General features: G+C 44.8%; 1 protein-coding gene across 1 annotated transcript in view; it reads left to right on the plus strand.

Moving 5' to 3' along the window:
• Positions 1 to 2,803: 2,803 nt before the first annotated feature.
• TSKS (testis specific serine kinase substrate) overlaps positions 2,804 to 24,349 on the plus strand; it is a 30,479-nt gene continuing 8,933 nt past the window's right edge. Inside the window, exons 1-5 of the mRNA XM_061589485.1 lie at positions 2,804 to 3,014; positions 4,313 to 4,548; positions 8,039 to 8,134; positions 10,974 to 11,057; positions 22,825 to 22,908. Of these exons, the coding sequence (XP_061445469.1) occupies positions 2,813 to 3,014; positions 4,313 to 4,548; positions 8,039 to 8,134; positions 10,974 to 11,057; positions 22,825 to 22,908 (702 nt within the window). The 5' untranslated portion in view covers positions 2,804 to 2,812. The remainder of the gene's footprint in view (positions 3,015 to 4,312; positions 4,549 to 8,038; positions 8,135 to 10,973; positions 11,058 to 22,824; positions 22,909 to 24,349) is intronic.

A 24,349-nucleotide genomic window follows, 5' to 3' on the forward strand; every position in this document is an offset into this window, starting at 1 on the left:
GATATCTTGAACCAGTTGTGAGGAATGGATGCTTAGGGTGCTGCCTGTCAGGTGACTTTGTGTATCTAGAGCAACCTTCTCCAACCTATGCCCTCCAGATATTTCTCATCAGCCCCAGCCGCTCTATAGAATAAAAAAAGCATGCAATGTCAATCCAGCTCTGGGAAGATATGCACATAACACTAAACCATTTTTAAACCATGGTTTAGTGTTGCAAGGACTAGCTACAGCAAGCCTTTGACTTCTATGCTTACCCCTTTTCTCTTCCCTGGCATAGCCATGATGAGATCAAAAGCTTCTGTAATTTATGAAGCTTGCTTTTTTATATTAACTATAGTTTAGTGTTGTATCTGAACTCTAAACTATGGTGAATTTTAACTGTTGAAACAACCCAGCTTTTTAAACTATGGATTGAAGTTGGCTTGGAAGTTCGTTGGTCTTGGACGACTCACCAAGCTGTAATTTCAGAACTCATCAAAATCATGCCAGAGGGGGAAGCACACAGCTCTTTCACATAATGCTAATCTATAGTTTAGTATTATATCTGAACCAGATTGTAATCTCCAAGTGACCTGCCAGCCACCCTGGGCAGCTCACAACTGATGTCAATGAGTGAGAAACTCTGGTCCCTGGCAGAACTGACTCTGCGTTGGCATAGAAAAATGTGACAAGAAACAGCTCATCCAGCTGTAGTTTGCGTATTAAGCAACTAATAAATGATAATGATAATCATGTGGGGTTGTAACACAAAGCAATGTGTCATTCATTATTTACTTCTGGGTTTGATAGCTGTGGCAATGAAGGCAGATGTGGTATAGAGAGATGAGATACAAATCTCAGAAATAAATGCAATACTTGCGGTTGGTCATGACAATCCAGAATTGACCTGTTTGACTGCCAAAATAAATGTATTCCGATGCTATCAAAATCACCGGAGGAACTCTGCCAACTTACCATCATACAAAGACAGTTGGTTGCCAAAAATTGTTTGTCTCCATCACTTGGTGATCAGACTCTGAACATACAGACTCCCGTCTTGCTGTTCTGTAATGGGGGACCTAGTCTCCATTTCTAAAATCTAATCCTGCTTTTAATTACTACAGCCACCTAAGTGGTACTTGTGGGTTCCCTCAGTCTTGTTGGTCTTCTCTAGTGTGCTTAGATCATGTTTTGTTCAGCTGTGATGCACCGCCTCCTTCCTTGTCCTCGCAGATGGCTAGATCTTTCAGGGAGAGCCTGGAGGTTTATCTCCTGGGGGCAGTCTGTGCTGTAACTGCAAGCAGGTTCTCTCCTGTGGGTTTCAGTTCAGCCTCTAATCCTGATACCAACCGAATGCAAGAAAACCCTTGTGTCTGTCATTTTTTCCAAATTTCAGCTGCAGGGTGATGCAGTCAGGTGTGACATTACATTTCATTCTCACTTCTTCCAAGGCTCCCCTCGATTCTGTGCGATTTCATGGCCAAAGCGCTGGGAGGCAACACAGAGGTAAAATAGAAATCCTAAAATCAGCAAGCAAAAGGCACGTCTCCGGCTGCAGTTTTGTTCTGATCTTGCACCCTTGAAAGACAGGGAAGAGGTAACACAAAACAAATCCATCCTTTTGTATAAAGGTAGAGATTTATTTGTACAGCATGAAGGAGAGAGGCAATACAATTCAGATTCAGAAAACAAGGAGAGGCCTTGATGTTTGGGCATATTATGCTGTAGAAGTGCCCTGAGGAGCAGGGGGAAAGAGGCTGCGATTAAGCAGGGGGAAAAATAGCTTGCTGACCTCAGCTGATGGAGCTTCTTTCCCTTCCAGCATGATGGCCTTAGTTGAGGCTTCCCCAGCCCAGTCTCCATTTGCACTGTGCATTTAAAGCACTATAGGAACGTAGGAACCTGCCTGATACCAAGTAAGACTGTTGGCCCATCTACCTTAGCATTGTCTACACTGACTAGCAGCGGCTTTCCAGGATTTCAGGCAGGAGTCTCTCCCAACCTTATCTGGAGATGCCAGGGACTGAACCTGGGACCTTCTGCATGCAAGGCAGATGCACTACCACAGAGCTATGGCCTTTCCCCATAGTAACTATTTCAAACAGTCATGGCTTCCACCAAATGGAAACTGTAGTTTGTTTAGGGTACTGAGAGTTATTAGTAGCAGAGCTTGGACAAGTTACTTTTTTGAACTACAACTCCCATCAGCCCAATCCAGTGGCCATGTTGGCTGGGGCTGATGGGAGCTGTAGTTTAAAAAAGTAACTTTTCCAAGCTCTGATTAGGAGACCCTTCTTCTCCTCACAGAGCTAAATTCCCAGAGTTCCCAGGGAAGAGGGATTGATTGTTACATCACTCTGGGAATTGCAGCTCTGTGAGGGGAATACACCCTTAACAAACTGCAGCTCCCAGAATTCTTTGGGGAAAGTCATGACTGCTTGAAGTGGTATGATACTGCTTTAGATGTATAGTACAGCTGGGGCTCTAGTGTCCTCCGGAGGTTTTGGACTACAACTCTCACCATCCCTGACTATTGGCTATGCTGGCCGGGGCTGATGGGAGCTTGAGTCCAACATCATCAGGACAGCACCAGGTTCTTCTTTCCCTTAGACAGTACTGACATCATAGAATGTTGGCGGCATAGGCCAAAGATGGGAAAGTGGGGTCATGTGATCATTGGCACCGTGGCGACTGTTGTGAAGTCATGGGGAGCAGCTGGGAAATCCCCGCCCTCCTTGGAGAGCCGGTTGGCTTGGAGGCGGTAGATATTCCCTGGTGTGGCACAGGAGAGAAAATCCACGCCTGAACCAGATAATCTATACCCAACCCAGGAATGGCCAACATTGTGGTGAAGACCATCTGGCAATCCAAGGAAATAAACGAAGCTGGAGACACACCAACAGGGACTGAGAGTCGGGCTCAGGGCAGCAAGGAGCAGCTGGGAAAGTCTAGCAGCCTCAAGAGCTTCACCAAAAAGAAGAAAGCCGTCTCTTTCCATGGGTGGGAGCCCTGGGAAGGGAAGGGGTGGAGGTGGAGTTCAATGCACTACTTGGGACATGCTGAGAGACATGGGAGGGACTGATAGTTCAGTGGGAGAGCACGTGTGCCTCTGATAAAAAGGACAAGGTGATGAGGAAGGCTGTGCCAGGGACCTTGAAGAGCTGCTGCTTGCCAGAGTAGACAGCTGTGGGCTAGATGGAGAAGTACCTGACCTGGTCTAAGGACCCCTCCAGACGTCCTTTTTATGGTGCAGTCATGATTTGTGCTCATGATAGTGTCGATGAGGGAAGCATCACAGAGCAACTAATAAAGCTGAATGATGCATGGATGGTCCATATAAACCCACCACTAATGAACTGTTATTGTGTCAATGGCATGCTGCAAGATACACCGCAAAAAAAACCCAGACCCACTCTGGAGGGGCTCTAAGGCAGCTTCCTGTGAGAGGAGTTGTTGCTTACCGCTCTAGAAGGGCCTTGTGGAAAGCAGTCTAGCCTAGGGGTGGGCGAGTGAGGATGTCACACCAACTTGATTTGCAGCGTGCTAGAAACCTTACCTTCTTGGATAATGCAAAAACCCAGTCATCCTTGTTCCAGTGTCCTGTGCCCCTGAGTCCTTCCCACAGAACCCAGGAGTTCTCACTCCCAGAAAGCCTTGCTCTAGTTACCTCACTTCTCATTGAGCTACCTCAAACCTATTCCTCTCCTCTCCCTGCTCTAAATCAGACAAAGCCTCCTCAATCATGGCTCTTGGAAAGGAGAACAGAGGAGAAAAGCACATCTTTAGCTCTGTATTCAGTGGAGCATACAGCCAGGCAAGGATCCGTGCAGGACTATAGTCTTAAGACAGTTGTCATTGAAAAGAACCCAGAAATCGCTGCAGGTGGTATTAAGTTAGTCTTTCTCAGAGTAGACCCATTGATGTTAATACATATGACTGAATAAGGCTCATTAATGTCAGTGGGTCTGCTCTGAGTAGGACTTTGTTGAATACAGCCCTCCTCAGCTTCTTTAATCCACCTGATGTCTTCCTCTTAAGACCCAGGGCTTCTGTTTCCTATTCTTTCACTATCTCTTTGGCTCAGAAAAGTGGTTGAAACTTGGAAAATAGTCTAGGAAGACAAAATTGTGACTTGCCAGGGGGTAAGGGCCTCCTTATCTAATAAAATGGGTTTGGGCCCTCTAACAGCCTATGCCACAATAAATCTGTTAGTCTTGGTGCCGCAAGTCTCTTCCTTCTGCTGCAGCAAACTAGCACAGAAATCTGATATGTAGTAAGGGATGTAATCTCAGCTAATGCATACATGTGTCACTCTCCCCGCTTCACCTCAGAGTTGAGCCCCACTTGACCAGCGAAAGCCCCAACCTCAACTTGAAGCGTTCCTCTGCCTGCACCAACGTTTCACTCCTGAACCTGACTGATGGGGAGCGTGATGACTCCACCACCACCGAGAACGAATCCACGGATGACGGAGGCCCTCCAGGGGGAGCAGGCGGTGAAAGAAGGGATCCCCTCCTCCCTATTAAGCCAGCATGGTCTGAGGATGATGAGGATACCTCCAGCCAACAGGTGAGGAGAGCCATGGCAAGGACCCATCTGTGCTGTCAAGAGGACCTTCAACCTTACATTAACATTGTCTCATTGTGAGAACAGCCAAAAAATGCTCCCACCCCCAAAAAAGACTCTCACTCTTGCCAGGCCTTGTCATCCATTTAAAATCCATAGCCCAGACTGAAGATGTTGTTCCAAACCATAGACACCCTAGAGCCTGGAGAATGGACAGGGTTGATTCTGTCTGAACATTTGAGCCAATGTTCAGTTGCGATGACCAAGCATAGGGTTGCCAGCACTTATGCATTGCCATGAATCACCAAACCTCCCCACCCCCCAGATCTGCATAACATTTTCATGAGCATACTAATTTAGAAGTAATTAAATTAGTACATTTCACCCTAGTGGGAAAGACTGCATCCCTGCTCAGTCTGCTGTCCAGGTGCCCAGTGGCTGACAGATCCCTACTGCTCTCCCATCCTATGGCTCTTTATCTTTAAACCAGACTTGGACCAGACAGCCCTTCAAACAGAGGATGCCTTTGAATAAAGGACTGTCCTCTGTAAAGTAGGACACATGGCCACTCTCACCAAGCGAGGCCAGGCTTAAGCCTAAACAGAAACTACTTGAATACATGATGCCAGGCTGATGCAGAACCTCTCATTGAGGCCTCTGTAAGCTCCGGGCAGTGTTGTTTCTGCAATGCACCTTGGATGTCTGGTCTGAGGCCTCAGTGGGTGCAGAATACGGAGGCTCTGCTCCAGCAGGGATGGGCTGTCAGGATCACATTACACAGAGGCTGCAGATTTTAACTCCAGAGGCTTCCTGTAGCCTTTTAGGGAATATCCCAAAGGCTTTCTGTCAGGGCTGGCATTTGGTTGATGGTGAGCTTAAGCAACTCAGATGTTTAGCTTTGTCTATGGGCCAAATCAGGTGACAGGGCAGCTGGATGTATTTAAATCTGATCCATTCCCATATAAAATGGAGGTGGGTGGGTGGTTTATTTCTTACATGAAAAGGGGGAGGAGGCAAGCCAAGTCCTCCCCCTACCACCTTACCTCATTGTGCTACTTTATTTATTTATTTTGAAGCAGTCTATTTCTCTGCCCAGCTAATTTCCAGTAGGAGAGCTGGACTGGCAGCAAAGTGCTACAAGCAGTGGAAGGCATGGCAGGAGATGGGGAGCCCCTCTTGTCAGTGCACTTCTTTGGTATACAAAATAGACTCATACACACGCCCTGTATGCATACACATATGTGTTTTGCACAGGAACAAATGCATGCAGCTGCCTTCTCCTTGTACAGGTTGGCCCAAAGGTGGACTCAATTAGAGTGGACACTTTTTGGAAAGCTTGGCATGCCCTAATTTTGCACCCCAGTCCTGCTCACTGAATTCAGTCACATTTAAAACCACACTTGGCTTAATTTTTTTTTAATTTTACTTTTTTGCTACAGAGCTAAGGAAGGACTTGGATTGGCATGCCACCCTCACTTCCTCATTTTGAGTGGCAGAATCATGCAGATAATGGGATCCCACCCCCCAACCTCTCCATGGGGCAAGCCCTATTTTGCGAAAAACCCATAACTCAGTGGAAGAGCATGTGCTTTGCATGCAAAAGATCCCAAGTTCAATCCTTGGCATCTCCAGGTAGGGCTGGGAAAGACCGCTGTCTCAGACCCTGGAGAGCTGCTGCCAGTCAGTGTAGGCAATACTGAGCTGGATGGACCAACTGTTGGACACAGTATAAGGCAGCTTCCTGTGCTGCTATGCCTGGCATTGGTCACCATTTGAATGCCCGCAGTTAAGGGAAAATCAGAAGTGCAGATCAAACTGCACTGAGATTGGGACGCTTATGTAAGCCAGCCAGTCTCCCTTCTTTGTTAATATTTCCGTGGTTTTCAATTGGCCCTTCCTTTTGTTTTGTTTTGGGTGAATCCAAATTAGCAAAAGATATGTCTAATGGTAAGGAATAACTACATTGTTGCAGCATTACATTTTAACTGGACTTTTCCAAGTTGCTCACGGTAGCATTCTACAATCACCTCCTTCAATTTTAGCCTCACAACAAACCTGTGAGGAAGATGAGGTTGAAAGACAGACCGAAGGTCACCCAGTGAGCTATGCTGTGCAGTTAAGGGGGACTTGAAGTCGGGTCTCCGTAGTCCGACTCCAGTACTCTAGTCACTACACTGTACTGCCTTGCACTCTAACCACTACATCACAGCTGGCCATCCCTAGCGCCCCTCGGAGTAGGACCGTCCTCTGCAAGCTGCTTGAGGTGGTTGTCCTTTTCTCTTCAATTAGCATCTCTAATGTGAACTGATAAAATTATTTTAATTAATACCTAAAGTGGTTACTAATTAATATATATTTATAATGATGGCATTATTTAGGATGTTATATATTCTTGGTAAAGCTAATAACATGTTTGAAATAAGGTTGCTGGTTGTGTGTTTTTGTTTTATTGGCCCTTCTCAAGTGCCTTTACCAACGGCCTGACAGCCAAAAATGAAACAGGTGCTGTTTTTGCCATTATTCCTATCTTTGGGCCCAAACCCCTTTCACTTTCCAAATTTCTGCATGTTACATTGTTGTTTAGAGGCATTGCAGGAGGGTTGGGAAGAGGGCTGACAATCCTGTTTGGGAATGAAATTTGTGGTTCTTGTGCCCTTAGGCTCTAGGGTTAGGTTGATCTTGGACAAACGTGACCATCCAGATATTGCCTGGACTACCAACTCCCATCATTCCTGACCATTGGCCATGCTGGCTGGGGCTGATGGGAGATGGAGTCCCAACCATTTCTGGACAGCCACACTGATTCCCCACGCCTGTGCTCAGAAAGTGGTCAGTCCAAACTTACAAATTCAGACTGTGCCCCATTTTCTGCGAGGCGGAAGTGGGATGGGGTGGGGGCTGCTGGGGAATTCCCTTACTCTGAGCCAGTCCTCACCCCTCCCTCATTCTGCAATTGTTAGTCAAGCACACTTTTAAAAGTCTTGCCTTTAAATTATGAATAAATGAATGGGTGTTATTTAGCAAAAAAACTGTGAGAATGTTCCCCCTGGCAGTTGTAACTACCTTGCTTGGATTCCCTCTCAGACCTCTCATGAGGTATTTTTTCTCTGCTGCCTCCTCTTCAACAATACTTGTGTGCCTTCTTTTTAATTGTCCCTCACCCCGGTTTCCTCGTTCCCCAGACTTGACCTCTTATGTGCCCCACCCTCACCCCACTTTCTCCCATTTAATTGCAACTTCAGCACCAGACATATTGAGTGCACTGCTTCTACCTTGGCAGCACGGAGGCTCCCTGGAAGTCCCCAATTGTCAATGTCAGTGACATACTTCTAAGGTCTCTCCTTGTCTTCCCTCATTTAGCTAGCTACCTTCAGCTGCCCATCCCCTTTTAAAGTCCTCGGGTTGAAATCACTGCCCAGGAAGTGTGAAGAGGTCAGGAGTTAAACTGGACTATTCACCTGACCCGCCCCCCTCTTACGCTCTCCCCCAGCAGGAAGTGAGCAATAGCGGCCTGTTGCGAGCCAAGGACTCCATCACCAGCCTCAAGGAGAGGACGTCCAAGGTCAACCGCCATGTTCAGAACCTGCAGGTCTGGAGACTGTTTCCCCTCCCACCACCCTTCCAGCACAGGCCACCCAGCTAGACTCCACCCTGAGCTTGCCCTGTTCAGCTCTTAGCAGCCACGGACCACTAGGCCACTGGTTCTTGAACTTTGTTCTTTTGAGGATGACTAAGCTGGGTTGTCGGGTCTTTTTGTTGACCACCGCATTTTCTTAGCAAGGTGCTTGAAAGGCTTCTGAATTCAAACTCCTGCTGTGTCTGTCACATGTGGTGACACGCAGTCTAACAAAGCTCTATGCTCTCCCAGGGGGAAGAACCCACCACTGGCATTTTCACTGAATTTTGCACTGCAGGTATTTGTACTGCTGAAGAGGAACAAAGTTTTTCATTTTAATGTTTAAAGTAGTCTCCCACTTCAGCCTGCAGCAGATTTATTTATTTATAGATAGATAGATAGATAGATAGATAGATAGATAGATAGATAGATAGATAGATAGATAGATAGATAGATAGATAGATAGATAGATATAAAAGACAGTTTTGAAAGCAACAAACAGAACTTCACTCAAGCTTGCTTTGGACCCTATAAGGATTCCGTTAATCACCTAAAAACATATATAAACGTAATTGTGATTAACCAAACAGAGGTTTTTATTATATTAACAAAATGTTTCAGCTTCCGCCTTCATCAGCTGCCAACATACAAATGCTGTTACCAAGGTGGCAGTTATAGAGCTTTGAGGATGGAATGCTCAGAGGGGCTTCATTTGCAGAAGCTAAGTAGTGGTGGTACTGTCCTCCAGGTTCAGGCCATGTGGTGCCAGTGTGTCCAGAGAGTAAATCCAAAAATTCTCCCTTTTAGTCAGTGCTGTTGGATCTGCTGGCATCTCTATCGCTGTAATGGAAAAGTCCAACAGGCTGTGACCCTCGATGTTAAAATGCTTTGCAACTGGTTGCTCCACTTTTTTTGTCAAAATTGCCGACTTGTGGTTCCTGAAGCGCGTGCGTAGGTCAGTTGTGGTGTTTCCTACGTATTCCATTACAGCGATAGAGATGCCAGCAGATCCAGCAGCATTGACTAAAAGGGAGAATGTAATAAACCAAGGTTTAAGTGATCATCTCCCGGATAACCCAGGTCAGACTGAGACGAAGGGCCTTAGCTTTCTGGTAATCTGCTTTACATGCAGATGGTCCCAGGTTACATTCCTGCCATCTCTAGGGAGAGACTCCTGCCAGAAAATCTAGAGAGACACTGCCAGTCAGTGTAGACAATATTGAACTAGATTGACCAATGGTCTGAGTCAATACAAGGCATGTTCTTAACTATAGTTTATTAACTATGGTTAACATTAACTATAGTGTATTGTTAACATTAACCATGGCTTAGTGTTATATTATTGTCTATTGGATGCCTCAGCTTTAATGATGGTTTGTTAACCACGGCTTAGAGCTATGTGTGAACCAAGCCAGTGTACTGTATATGTTGAAAGGGTGATGGTGGTGCCCAGCATTCTTCCAGTGTCAACAGTGTTAGGATGTCCTCTAAAATTCAAAGCTCCTTTCCTGGTATTTCAACCTGGGACCTCTGTTTTGTTCAAAATTCTACCACATGAAGTAGTTAGTAAAAAGAATCTGGAAAAAATAGTGTAGATTCTAATTTGGTAATTTTGATGAGGGCATGACTGAATTTCAACTGTTTTATGAATTTTCGTGTAGGCTGTCTTGAGTTTGCTTGTATTTTTTAAAAAAGAAAATGCTAGTCTTGTGGCTCTTCTTCCATTAGCAGATCGTCTATATAAAAGGATGTTGTAATAGGGGGTTTCAAAGTCTTCCCCTAGAGCCCATGAAATGGCTAAAAAATTACTGAGAGCCCACCAGTCACAAAACTGGTGGGACTCCATCATGAGGTGCAGGGGTGGAGCCAGTCACAAAATGGTGGCAGATGAAGAAGACATTTGGCATTGTCAGCTAGCAATCACTGGTGTCATTTTCTATTGATATGTAATCCATCTCTCAAAACGTCTAAATTCTTTGCCATAGTGATTTCCTTTTGGCAAAGAGTTCCACACTTCAGTTTTCCTCAAAATAAGTACAGACATTGGCTCTGGAGATATTGTGATTCAGACTCCCTTTTTAGGCAGAATGTGTTAATCCAGAGGCTCTATATGGAGAAGGCAACGTATTTTATATTTTCCCTCCCTCCCCATGCCTAACCAAGGGTTTTTACTCATCTCCTGTTATTTCTTCCCCATTCCTCTTTTCACACTTAATCTGTGCCTTATTCCACCCTGCAAACTGACACTTTCATTCCTCCACCCTACTCCTTTTTCATTCACTTCTTCCTCCTATAACTGCTTTTCTCTCTTATTCCCTTCATTTCTATTATTATTATTATTATTATTATTAAACTTTTTATCTATCTAATTTTAACACCTCCTCTGGCCCTTTCCCCTCAGAGGATGCAGACTTCCCATTTTCCTCCCCTCCCCTCAACATCCCCATCTCCTGTCCATCTTTACTCAGCATGCAGGGAGTTGCTGATGCTGGCATTGGTCCAACCTGAAGACTACAACATGGCCAGGGGCATGGTGGGCAAGTGAGGAGGAGGCACTGGATGTGCTATGGCACCAAGGCCTACCTGAAAGTGGACCAAGGCCCACTGGGCGTCCCCAACCCACCATTTGAGAAACCCTGTGCTCAAATAATCCATCCATGAGCTGCTAGAAAGGGAGAGGCGGGGCTCTTTATCTGGAGGGGCCACTGACTGAGAGGAGCTTTTGATCAGGGCGATAAGGCTGTGTGTTCACATTTGCTTGCCATTGAGACACTTCTCAGCTCTTCCCCTTCTGCTCTACCTGTGTGTGCAGAGTGAGTGCACAGTGCTGTGCGAAAACCTGGAGCGGCGCAGGCAAGAGGCTGAGGACCTGGAGGAGTACTGCACTCACCTTGAGGTGAGGAGCGGAGAGAGGGAAGTGTTGGCTGGCTCAAGACATGTTTGGGAAGAAGCAGCCGTGCCAGGTGCCACCAACAGGCACACATAGACAGCCATTTTTCAGCAGGACACTTTCTTCAGATTGTCATATCCCCATGGGACCCTCAAGCTTGTGAAGGGAGACCTATGGTCCCAGGATGTGGTCTGAAGGCACCTGATGCAGCCATCTTGATGAAGCTAAGCAGGGCTAGGTCTGGTCAGAGTTGGGATGAGGGACTGCCTGAAAATCTGAGGTATGCTGCTTTGGGTTTCATGAGGGAAGGAAGGCAAGATCTTAATGTACTTAATAATAATCTTTATGAAGGTGCCTTGCCTTCCACAAAAGAAATGGCCCATGTAATCCCTAAATATTGAATGTGATAGAAGTGGAGACCAGATACTATCATCTAGTAAAGATTAAGTGATAAAACATCAGAAACTGGGTTGCATCCAACAGGCAGAGCAATTGAAACTCTGATTCACCATGCTGGAGGGGGTTTGGATGGGGAGGACAGCCCTCCTGTTTCTGCTGTCCTCCACTTTTGGAGCTCTGCTGTTGGTGTGGAAGCCACACCAGCGAGCAGAGCCCCAATACGCTCCCCCAAGGAACAGGCAGGCAGAAAGCACTGCTGCAGCATCCCTGCGAGTGGTACAGCAGAAATGCCTGAAACCTGACATTTGTGGAGTGAGGCCCGAACAGGATCCATTGGATCATGTCCCAACTCTGCTGGTATCATGTGGCCACAAAGAGCCCAAACTGGGCCTCGTCACTGTGCCAGTCTGGGAGCTGGCACAGCAAACAGTTATACTTTCTTCCAAGCCGACTCCCCCATCCATCCTGGCTGTCACAAGGGTTGGGGCCATGGCAGTGGCTACGCGACCCAGTCAAGCCCTGCCACTACCATCCATGGGCATAGACCCCTTAGACCAGCCTTTCCCAACTAGTGGGCCACCAGATGTTGTTGGACCTCAACTCCCATCAGCCTCAGCCAGCATTGCCAATGGTCAGGAAAGATGGGAATTGTGGTCCAAAACATCTGGTGGCTCACTAGTTGGGAAAGGCTGCCTTAGACATAGAGAAGACCAGTGGAGACTGGTGGCTCTGGTGTCAGTGGGGCAATGAATCCACTCTGGGTTTTAGTCCAAACTTTCAATGAGCTTTCAGCACCTTGGACAGCTCCTCGAAAGTTCAGTCTAAAAACCCAAAGTGGATTCACTGCCACCAGTCTCCACTGGAGAAGACCCACTGAAATCCATGGGCACAGGGAACTTTAGTCCATCAATTCTATTGTGTCTATTTGGAGTGTGATGTAATCGAGTAGAACACTCTGGATTTAATTAAATACAGCTAAGTTCATATTTATTTAGAGTAGGGAAGCCTTGCTGCTTGAGAAAGGAGATGTATTACATTGTTTCCTTAATTTATCCAAAGTGGAGAGAGGTCTTTTTAGAAAGACAGGCTCAACAAAGCATAAAAAGATGCCCAAGGTCCATCTAGTCCAGCCTGTTGCTTCTCACAGTGGCAAACCAAACACCCCTTCGGGACTCCCAGAAGCAAAGGTGGACGGCAGCAGTCCTTTCCAGCTGTTACCCCCACAACAGCTGGTTTTCAGGAATACACTACCTCTGAACCTGGAAGTTCCATATTGTGCTTAACAGCCATTGATTTACTTATTTTCCGTGAATTTGCCCCATCCCTCTTTTAAAGCTGTTTACAGGCAGTGCCCACTGCCGCATCTTGTAGCAGTGGGGTCCATATATGAAATGCACTGCATGAGAAAGGTGTTTTCTTTTCTCTGACCTGAATTTACTGCCAGTTTGTTTATTATTTGATTTACATCCTGCCTTTCCTCCCAGCAGGAGCAGCAGTTGGATTCATTGGGGGACCCCAGACGAAAGAGGGTGGGGGAGAAAAAAATCTCTATATCTTTTTTTTCCAGACCATGTAGAATTTTAGAAACCCCTATCATGTCCGTGCTTAGGGCCTAGCTACATGCAGAGTTAATTGTGTTGGTACTTACGTACTTCTGCCTCTTGTTCCAAACTAAAACCACCTCAGCATAAGAACCTAAGGAGAGCCCTGCTGGATCAGGCCAGTGGCCCATCATAGTTCAGCATCCTAATAATAATAATAATAATAATAAAATTTAATTTCTGTGTCGCCTATCTGGCCAATGGCCACTCTAGGCGACGTACATGTAAACAGTTAAAACACAATGTGGTAAAATACAATAATACAATATAAAAACAATACAGCAGCAACAACAACACTAATACAGGGTAAGAGGCATTTCAGTCGTAACAATTAACCCTCCCCGGAAATCCCAAAGGCCTGTTGAAAGAGCCAGGTTTTTAAGGCTTTACAAAATACATTTAGGGAAGAGGCGTGCCATAGATCTTGTGGGAGGGAGTTCCAAAGGGTGGGGGCCGCCACAGTGGCCAACCAGGTGCTCATGGGAAACCCACAAGCAGAACCTGAACGCAACAGCACTCCCCCCCACCTTTGGTTCCCAGCAATTGGTATTCAGAGGCACACTGCCTCTAACAGTGGAGGTAGACCCTGGCCATCATGGCCCATAGCCACTGATAGCCTTATCCTCCATGAATTTGTCTAACCCTCTTTTAAAGCCATCCAAGTTGGCGTCCATCACTCCTGTGGGAGCGAATTTAGCTATGTACTGTCTGATGAAATAGTTTCTTTTTTCCTGACCTGCATCTTCCAACATTCAGCTTCACTGGTTGCCTCCATGTTCTCGTGTTCTGAAAGATTTTCACCTTCAGCTGCAGGGAATGTGCTCCAGCCTTTTGAATCGTTTTAGGCTGTGATCACTATATACACTTACCTGCTCTTAAGTTCCATTGAACGCAGTTGAGCAGAAATGGAAAAGATTTCAATGTTTGTTGCCCTTTCCTGCACCTTTCCCGTCTGACTGCTCTCCTTTTTTGAGATGGGGTAGCCAAAACTATACACAGTATTCCAACTGGTGTGATCCATTCTACAGATTATTTATTATTGCATTTATATCCCAACTTTTCTCCATGCATCACAAGGTGCCGTACATCATGCTTCCCCTCTCTGTTTTGTCCTTACAACATCCCTGTGAGGAAATGTTAGACTGAAATACTGTAACTGGCCCAAGATCACTTAGGGAGCTTTGTGGCTGAGTCGGGATTTGAACCCTGTTCTCCCAGGTCATAGACTGACACTCCAGTCACTTTGCCACATAAGCATATATCAAAGTACTATGATAGTGGCAGTTTTATTTTCATTCCTTTTCTTAATAATCACTAGGATGGAGTTTGCCACACACACACACACTCTCTCTCTCACACACACTCTCTCTCTCTCACACACACTCTCTCTCTCTCACACACACTCTCTCTCTCACACACACACTCTCTCTCTCACACTCTCTCACACACACTCTCTCTCTCTCACACTCTCTCTCTCTCACACACTCTCTCACTCTCTCTCTCTCTCTCACACACACACACACACACACACACACAGAAAGAGAGAGAGAGAGAGCGCTACAGCATCAGGTGCTCCCAGATCCATTTGGGGCAGGAAAGGCTGGTCTCCCTCCTTCCAGCTATGAAATCTGATCTCCCAACACTGCCTTTGTTCTGTCTGGCTTCACAGTTTCACCATCATTGTTCTGTTTCCCAGACAATGTTATCAGCGCGTAACCCTAGTTAAAAATTAGTTTTCTGCAGGGACTGTATTGCTTTTCGCATGGAAGGGGAGAAAGAATCAAAGAGCTGATCACTATGCAGCTGAGGTTCCTAATAAGGGTGAGGGCTCTGCCCCAAGCTTTTTTTGTTGTCTGTGCAGGTAAGAAGGGTTTAAAGAGCCATAGTGTGGAGTGGTTATATCAGGGGTGGTAAAACTTGTGGCCCTCCTGAAGTTGCTGGATTGCAACTTCCACTGGCCATGCTGACTAGAGAGCCACAGGGTTCCTACCCTGGGCTGGAGTGTTGGACTTGGACCAGGAAGAAGACCCGGTCTCAAACCTGTTCTCTGTCTAGCTAAAATCAGATAGAACATCACAGATTCTGGTTATTTCATTGAACAATGGCGCTACTTTATTCAGTATATTTGAAACAGAGAAAGGACGAAGGTCCCACCAACAACACATGAACAGTTACGGTGGATCTGTTAAGATAAATATAAGTTGTGTCACACTATGTGACTATCTTAGCAAGCGTGGAATTTATATTTACCTTAATGCAGGTAATATGAAATCTAGACACTCAAAGGTAGGGGAGGGAGGAGGGTTTGGGAGGATTGGTGTCCCAGTTTAATTCTGAAAATAAATCAAGAAATACATTTCAAGTGAGCAAAAGATGAAGGAGCAGGAAGCATGGCTTAGCCCACTGACTCCCAGGTAACACAAGAGGCAGGTTAAAGGCTATCTAGGACCCCTATTCCCTTCCCAGAGCTACAATTCTCAGAGTTGTCTGGGAAGAGGGATTGATTGTTCCACCACTCCGGGAATTATAGCTCTGTGAGGGGAAGAGAGGTCTCTTAACAACTCTCAGCACCCTTAACAAACTACAGTTCCTAGGATTCTCTGGGGGAAGGTGTGATTGTTTAAAGTGGTATGCTGCTACTTTATGTATAGTGCAGATGGCGTCTAGGTCTCTCTTCCGTAGCACAAACAGCCATGGAGCCCTCCCCTTATCTGGCATCTTAGCTACTCACTGCACAACCTGCTGGTTTGGCTTTTTAATTCTCCTCTTCCTCTTCAGCGTGAAAAGTGACAGAGGCTTTGCCAGTGGCCTTCCCTTCTTAGACATCTATTCTTCCAATCTCTATGTGCAAATGAAGACACAGGGACAGATCCAGTGATCGAACTCCTATGTATCGCGGGCAGAGAGGTGTAACGTTCCGTCTCTCCCTCTAACCCCCTACACCACATACCTGGTGTGACTCCCACATCAGCACAGATGACAACGCATGGGCATAGCATTCTTCAAAGGCATATATGCATAAAACCCAATGCATGTAGGCCCAGGCAGTGCAATCACTTTTAGGATATATGTATTTTTTTTAATTGACCACACTGTCTGGGCCTAAAGGTTTTATATTTCACACATATTCACTCTATCTGAATGTTATGCCCACACGTGGATGTCTGAGGTGGGCAGATGTGCTGAGCGGGCTGGGAGAGGAAGCACACCCCTTGTTCCCCATCACGCATAGGGATCAGATCCAAGTAAAAGTGTAAATTGATCCAGCCCGAAAGCAAACAGGAATGAGTAGCTGAGGTGCTTAAGGAATGCCAAAGCCTCCCACTGGGGAGGAGAGGTTTTAAAAGCCTTTGCCATGTATCTCAGCTTGTGTGGGATAAAGTGGCTGAGATACATAATGCTGTGTGAGTATATCTGTCTTGGGAGTAGAAGGTCTTCCGGGTGTCAGGCCCACCAGTTGCCGGCCCCTTAAGTCATGACATAGCAGACACAGTGTGGGATTAGGACTAGGCGGAGACCCAAGTTCAAGTCATCAGTCAGTCTTGAACCTCCCTAGGTGAGCTTGGGCCAGTCACTGTTTCACAGCCTAACCCACCTTACAGGGTTGTTGTGAGGATAAGATGTAGAGGGACCTTTGTATGCCATCTTGAGCTCCTTGGAAGAAGGGCAGGATAACATGCAATGAGTAGCATGGCCAAGGGCTGTACAGAGCTCTCCAGTATGCTCATTAAAATCAGTCTTGCAGAAACCTAGCTGTTGAATCAGAGCTCCTTACAAGATCATACCATAAATGATGGTATGGACTCCTGCTGGGAGGAAGGGCGGCATATAAATCAAATAATAAATATATAAATAATTTAAAGCACATTCAACGGACGTTTAACGGCTTCCCCCAAAGAATCCTGGAGCTGTAGTTTATTAAGGGTGCTAAGAATTACAGCTCTGTGAGAGATAAACTACAGTTTCCAGGATTCTTTGGGGGAAGTCATGTGCTTTAAATGTATGGTGTGGATGTGACCTTATAAGCAAATAAAGATAGACCTTGGTAAATGGCTACTAGATAGCTCAGATCTTGTTAGGCAGGAGGTGTCTCCATTAGAATTTGCAAGTGAAGCTGAACAAAAAAGGACCTCAGTCATGCATTTAGCAAAATGATCTGAAAGAGTGCAAATATGACAGTAGCATTACTGCTTTTTATTCCAGTCAGTGGGGACTCGGATGTTGGAGGGGGAAGGGATGGGATGCGTGGAACCAAATCTTTTGGATTTGCTGAATTGGCAAGGATGCATGAGTAGTTAGGTCTTAGAATGACATCCATCTGAATGAGTTGGCGGGGAGCAGGCCTGAGGAGGCAGGAGCACCTCAAGACAGTTTTTGTTGGTTTCCATGGCTGCAGGCAAACTGCCGGAGGACTCAGACAAATGGAAATCCCCTTCTTTTATGTAGATTTTCAGGGGATCAACATGCCATTTCAAAAAAAGCAACCCTGCATTATTTATATACTTGATGAGGAGTAGATATTAAAGGTTATCTTTGAAGCAACAGAAAAAGCGTTAATGAGATAATGATTATTATGGTTAATGACTGCATATTTATAAGCTTCTAACACATTGCACTTTATTATAATGGGTGGTATTAAAGGCTAGTCCCACTCAGAGTAAAGAAGGTAATAGACATGACTAAAGTAGGTTTTTTAATTTTCAGCGGCTCTACTCTGAGTAGGACCTAGTTGAAATCAACCCAATGTCATTTTATGTATAATTTATTGTACTCTGTGCTATTGTTTGATACTTTAATAGATATTGTTCTAGAATTAATCTAAATAAGGAAGTATGAAGATGGGATGATACTGGATAGATTATGGGTGTGACCATGTTTTTGAATACAGAGTATATAATTATATCAAGACATTTATACCTTGCCCTTTAGCCAGTGTGGTGTAGTGGTTAAGGTGTTGGACTACGACCTGAGAGACCAGGGTTTGAATCCCCACACAGCCATGAAGCTCATTGGGTGACCTTGGGCCAGTCACGGCCTCTCAGCCTCAGAGGAAGGCAATGGTAAACCCCCTCTGAATACCGCTTACCATGAAAACCCCATTCATAGGGTTGCCATAAGTTGGAATCGACTTGAAGGCAGTCCATTTTTTTTAGCCAAAAAAGCTGTCAGAATGGCTTACAAAAACCTGTACTAAGATAGGGTTGCCATATTGCCCGGTAGCTGGGTTTTACCCGGATTCTTTACATGCCACCCGGCGCCCGGCTAGCCCCTTAGGTGGCCCGGATTCTCACCTTTAATTTAAAAAAAAATTAAGTTTCTAGGTGGTCCGGTTCTCGAGATATACATAAAAACGTCAGCCGCCCCCCCGACTGTTAAATCTTTCTTTAAACAGTATTGTATACAGTACTATAGCACTTCCTAGCTTTAACCCCGCCCGTTCAGCATTGCAGCCAATCAGAGAACCCAGGATTGTGTTTCAGTTTCATTGACCTGAGGCAGTGTCTAGAAAACAAAATGGTGGTTCCCCCCCCCCCCGTTTATCTGAAAATCTCATAAATTGGGTAAGTATATACATTTCAGTTTCTTTTCCTCTTGTGTGCAGGAGTCAGATCTTGGGCAGTGTTTTGAAAACCTTCCCAATACTTGCTTTTTGTAAAAGCAATGCTAATCCCATATGTTGCTTATCACTTGAGGTTGCATTTCTGTCCCTGTTTGAGTAGGCCCCACTGAATACACTGGGCCTTGCTTGTGAATAAATAAACCTAGGATTGCACTATAAATATCTTTACAGTTTGTGTAAATAATAAATATATTTGATAGTCATGCTTATATAAATATTTCTTCATATATCATATTTTTGGTTTTTGGTTAGGAATCCTGACTGGTTGTGAGATGCTTAGTTTTCTGCCTTATAGGAATCTTGTTGTGGTTGGTATGGTGTTGCATTTAAGAAATCATGGTACGAAATGGCCTGAATCAGTATAAGGCAGATTCCTTGGTCCCTAAAAGTGGGAAGAGACTCAAGGGCCACAGTGACTCCAACATTTATTTATTTTTATTTACAACATTTATATACCGCTTTTATTGTAAAAAATGTCAAAGCGGTTTACAGAAAGAATTAAAACAATAAAATTATTGGCAAAAGCGTTAAGGATAGATACTTAAAAACATTTAAAATAATAAAATGAACAATGAGTTAAAAACAGATTTAAAAACACAATAGCTTCCACATGCCTGGAGAGGCTTGCCTCAAGAAAACTGATTTTAGCAGGTGCTGAAAAGAGGCGTATGCCTAATGTCAATAGGCAAGGAGTTCCAAAGTGTAGGTGCTGCAACTTAACAGGACTGATTTCTTACAAGAGCAGAACAAGTACTATGTGGCACCCATAACATGGAAAGCACAGCTTGAACTTGGCCTGGTAGCAAATCAGCAACCAATGCAGATTTCAGAGCAGAGGTATTATGTGCTGATAGGATCTCACTCATGTCAGCAATTGTGCTGCAGCATTCTGCATTAACTGCAGTCCCCAGGTCAGGTTGTGCTGCATGGGGATTTCTGTGACCTTGGCTGACTGTCTGCTAGGATTTTTTTAGTTTGGGTTTTTGGTTATGAATCTTGACTGGTTGTGGGATGCTGAGTTTTCTGCCCTACTCATAGGAATCTTGTTGTGGTTGGTATGGTATTACATTTAGGAAAGTGATACTGGCTTTTGTGTTGTTTTTTTCCTATTTGCATTTCACTTAGCCATAGAAGCAACAGCAGCATATGCAAGATAATTAACTCCCATTAGTGATAAGAGCAAGAATTTATAATTATTATTAAATAAAACAAGAGGCTTATCAATACTTTGAAGAGGACCAGATATTTATTTTCTTTCTGAGCCCAGGACTGGGTCTTTCATGATGCCCGGTGGGGGGGGGGAGCAGGAGAGTAGTCAATAACACAGACATCCTGGCATTGGTAATCTAATTAGCAAGGTATGTGTGGGGTTGTTGCACACTTCCAGGCCCAGTTTCATTTTGAGTATGGAGGTGGAACCTGTGTAGATGTGGTTGATCAAAGGGAGAAGAAATTTTGAGTTAAGCAAAGCTCTGCTTTTATAAAACCTAAGAAACATACAGATACTTTGAATGTCTGAGTGCCTGCATCAGTGGAATACTGGAGGAACTTGTAAAACTTGCTGCAACAGTATTTAGAACTGAGCATGTGGTGTGAAAGACTCCTTTTCCTAACATTTTGGCTTCTTGTTTTTCTCCACCCACCACATCTTTGAAATATATCGTATATGGTTAACCATACTGCTGCCCTGACTTACTTTATGTTTGTTGCTATTTTGTGTTTTTATTATGTTTTTATATTTATTGTGTATTTTTATTGTTTTTATTATATTTGTAAGCTGTGCTGAGCTCTGTTTTTAACAGCAGAAGGGCAGGATATAAATCCTCATAATCAATCAATAAATACTCCATAGTGCTGGAAACTAGAGTCTAGGCATTTAAGGCTGAAAATGTTACTTTAAAAAAAAAGATTTCTCACATCCTTCCCCAGTTTTTGGTGGTAATTCCTAGGCACAAAAACCAAACAACTGGACAATCTAAATATTAATATGCAAATAGTATGCAAATAATTTACAAAATATGCAAATTACCCTGCCCGGATTTGTGGAACTGGAATATGGCAACCCTATACTAAGACAGCCCCTGCCCTCAGGCTCTCAATCTAAAAAGACAGGACACATGAGGAGAAAAGACTGAGGGGATGGACAAGGGAAAAGCACACTCAAGCACACTTTCTGGAAATTACAGCCCTTGTAAAGCAGTTACATAGTTCTGTCTGCGCAGATCCTGGCTGTCTAGAACAGAAGCGACTCGTCACCAATGTCCATGGCAGCTCTGGCTATCTTGCCTTTGATAAAGGGCAGTTCCCCTCCCCCCACAGCCCAAGCACTCTCCCCACCCCCCATGAAATCCAGGAGCAGAGCTGCTGACAGTGTCCAGGCTTGGAGCACAAGGTACATCTCCTGCCACAGACTTCTTCCCTCAGGCAGCTGACTTGATAGCAGTTAGAATCATCACAGGAGGGAGCTTGAGGGTGTTACTCTCCTCCCTCACCAATGCCAGTGGTGGCTCTGGCTGCGTTGCCCTCCCCAGACAGAGTATTTCCCACCAACCCACCCAGACAGATCAGAGCAGCTTCTGCCACACAGATCTTCCTTCAGACAGCTGACTTGGGCAGTTGATTTAATCTGATTGTGTGTGTAATTACCATTAGTCTCTTTTGATATATGATGCATGGATTAACCGGGTTATTGTTCTACTTGTATAACACGGCTTTTTATGCAGACTTACCTAAATGAAATATGTAGGTTTTGTCATTAGTACATGCGACTTATGGATCGATACTGTTCCCTTTATATAAGTATCAGCCTCGTGCCTGGCATTGCTCAAGAATTCGAAGAAACCAAAAACTCTGCAGTTTTGAAAACTTCAGTCTACAATTTAGATTCAGACTGACATCCAATTGCATTCAGATACTGGATCCTTGATCTTAGGAACCATTATCCAAAACTTCATTAAAATCAGTTCAGTTTTAAAAGGTGTGGTCCACCATCTTGATTCAAAATGGCATATATACAAACACAGATGAAAAGCTGCTCTTTGATCTCAGGGACCATAGTGCAAAATTTGGTTACAATATCTTAAGCGGTGTCCATGTGCATAGCAAACAGACAGGCAAACCACTTTCCAAGATACATAGCAAGATATATATACTCTGTAGATTTAGTTAAATGAAACATGTAGACTTTGTAATTATCTGTAGTCTTGCTATACAAAGTCATTGTTATTTAGTGTACAATTTTATGCACACTTTCCTGGGAAAAAACTCCCCTGAAAACAACCAAACATTCACAGATTGCAGTGTTAGTGATTGTATAAATAGCCAGTTTGGTGTTGTGGTTAGAGTGTTGGACCTGGGAGACCTTGGGCCAGTCACTCGCAGCCTAACCTACCTCGCAGGGTTGTTGTGATGATAAAATGGGGAGGGGAGCCACCTTGAGCTCCTTGGAGGAAACGTGGGATATAAATGTAATTAAAAAATAAATAAATAAAAGTTATGTGCACCCCTATCTCCATGCAGTGAGAGGTTTCAGGGGTCCCAGCACATATCTTGGCTTTGGTTTCCCTGTAATAAAGTTTACTGGAAACTGGTAGTATTTTCTGTGATGTACGCTAAGCATAAGATAGAAGGGCTCACAGCATTAACCCTCCAATAGATCCTATTCCCCTATTAGGTTTTTAAGGGGCTTCCCAGTGCCGTAACCCTGGTTTCATCACAGACAGCAAGCCAAGGCTCTTTCCTAACTCCAGTCCCAAGACTTCCATTTTGTTGTTCTTATTCACACAGACCACCTTGATGACATCACCTCTAGCCAGGGCAGGGGAGAAGACAGACATTCCTCCTTCAGCTCACTTTCAGGAAGTGCCATTCAGCCTCCAGCTATTCAGTGTCTATGGCAATACTTTTTCCAAGCTTACATAACAAAGCAGATACTTAACAGACTTGGCTAGGGCAATTTATTTAAGAAACTGGTTTAACCATTTTATCAGCCCCGTTTTCTGCAGACTGCCCCTTTTACAGCGGTAAAATCACAGTCTTCTAGGGAACCCCACAAACCATTTAGTCTAACTCCGATGAAGAATCATGTTGGCTCACTCTGTTCCTTTTCTGTTTGTGGCCAGTCTCTGAATCCCCCCCCCATCTTCTCCCATAGAAGAGCTGCCGAAAGGTCACAAAATCAGTAGAGGATGCTGAAATCAAGACCAACGTGCTCAAGAAAAACTCGGTACTCCTGGAGGTGAGAGGGATGGCAATTGGGTGTAGAAGGAATTGGGGGAGGAGGGTGTTGAGATTGCATTGTTGCATGTTATGCTCATAAAAACCAACTGCATGTGAAACTATAAGGAGGCCACTGCAAGAAATCACGTTAGTGGCCAATTGTCAGAAATTAGTATTGTACTCACAGCCTGGAAGAGGCCCATATTGGGCCCATTGCTGTCACCTGATGGCAGCAGAGACAGCTTAGGATGCAGTGGATCCTGTGCTGGCCCCATCCCTCCCCCAAAATGTCCTGTTTCAGGATTTTTCACTGGCTACCTCGGGTAGGGATACCACCTGCGATAGCTTCCACCTGCCTCCTGTTTGGACAAGCACACTGCAGTGCTCCTTGCCCGGCAGGATTCCACTGCCAATGGCGAAATCAGGTAGGGCTGCATCCAAACCCACCCCAGCATGGCAGGATGGGGGGTTTGGATTGCTCTCTAACTTCTCAACTATTATCTCTGAACTGGGGTTCAGTTTTCTGACCAAAAGCAAACATCCTTTCACAAAAACCAGCCCTGCTGCTTCCCTGAAACTAAACTCTGTGAACTGCATAGTGCACCAGTTGAGTAAGTTTATGGAGGTTTGCCCAACTGACAGAGTTTATTCCAGACGCAAAGTATAAAGATGGATGTAATCTAAAAATAGAGCTGGGCTCAACTTTCTCCAGGCTCGGCCACTGAAATGACAGGCAGGCAGACCTACAATACATATGCATCAGATAATGGCCTAAACGGTGAGTCTTCTGTTCACCCCTGTGCTTTCCCACTCACTGCCTCAGCATCAGAAATGGCATGTATGACATCTCACCAGTCCTTAAACAACTGCTGGACTGTTTCTGGATCATATTCAGAGTCCTGGGGAGCATCTTGAAAGCCCTAACAGGTTGAGGATACCTAAAGGGATGCTCTTTCCAACGCACAAGCCTGCCCAAAGATTACATTCATCCAAGGCCCTTTTTCTCTCTTGATGTTAGGCGAAGGGTGACCAGGAAGAGGGGTTTCTTGGTTCTGGTGATATCCAAAATGCCATCTTCCAGGGAAGCTCGCTTGATACCAGAACGGATGTGTCGTTCTGGGGAAGACCCCAAATGTCATGATGGATATGTATATATTTATTTTGTCCAGGCTTCCCAGCATGTCGTTTTCACTTATTTTAATTGGATTGTTCTATCGGTGAATTTTTATTGCTGCAGATTTTAATTGCTACTCAGATGTGAGATGGGGGACGTGGTTTGGGGAGAATTGGCCTCGTGAGCCCTGTTGAGACCCGTGCTGGGCCTAATTAGGTCCAGAGGTGTGTCCCCCCCCCCATTTACTAATTTGCTGTTGTTAAATTATGTGAGCTGTCCTGGCTGTTTTTTAAACTGAAGTTTATTTACTATAAACTAAGAGCTGTAGCCAACTAAGTTCTTCTCA

Source organism: Rhineura floridana, chromosome 11, assembly GCF_030035675.1.
Source record: "Rhineura floridana isolate rRhiFlo1 chromosome 11, rRhiFlo1.hap2, whole genome shotgun sequence".
NCBI classification, from domain to species: Eukaryota; Metazoa; Chordata; class Lepidosauria; order Squamata; family Rhineuridae; genus Rhineura; species Rhineura floridana.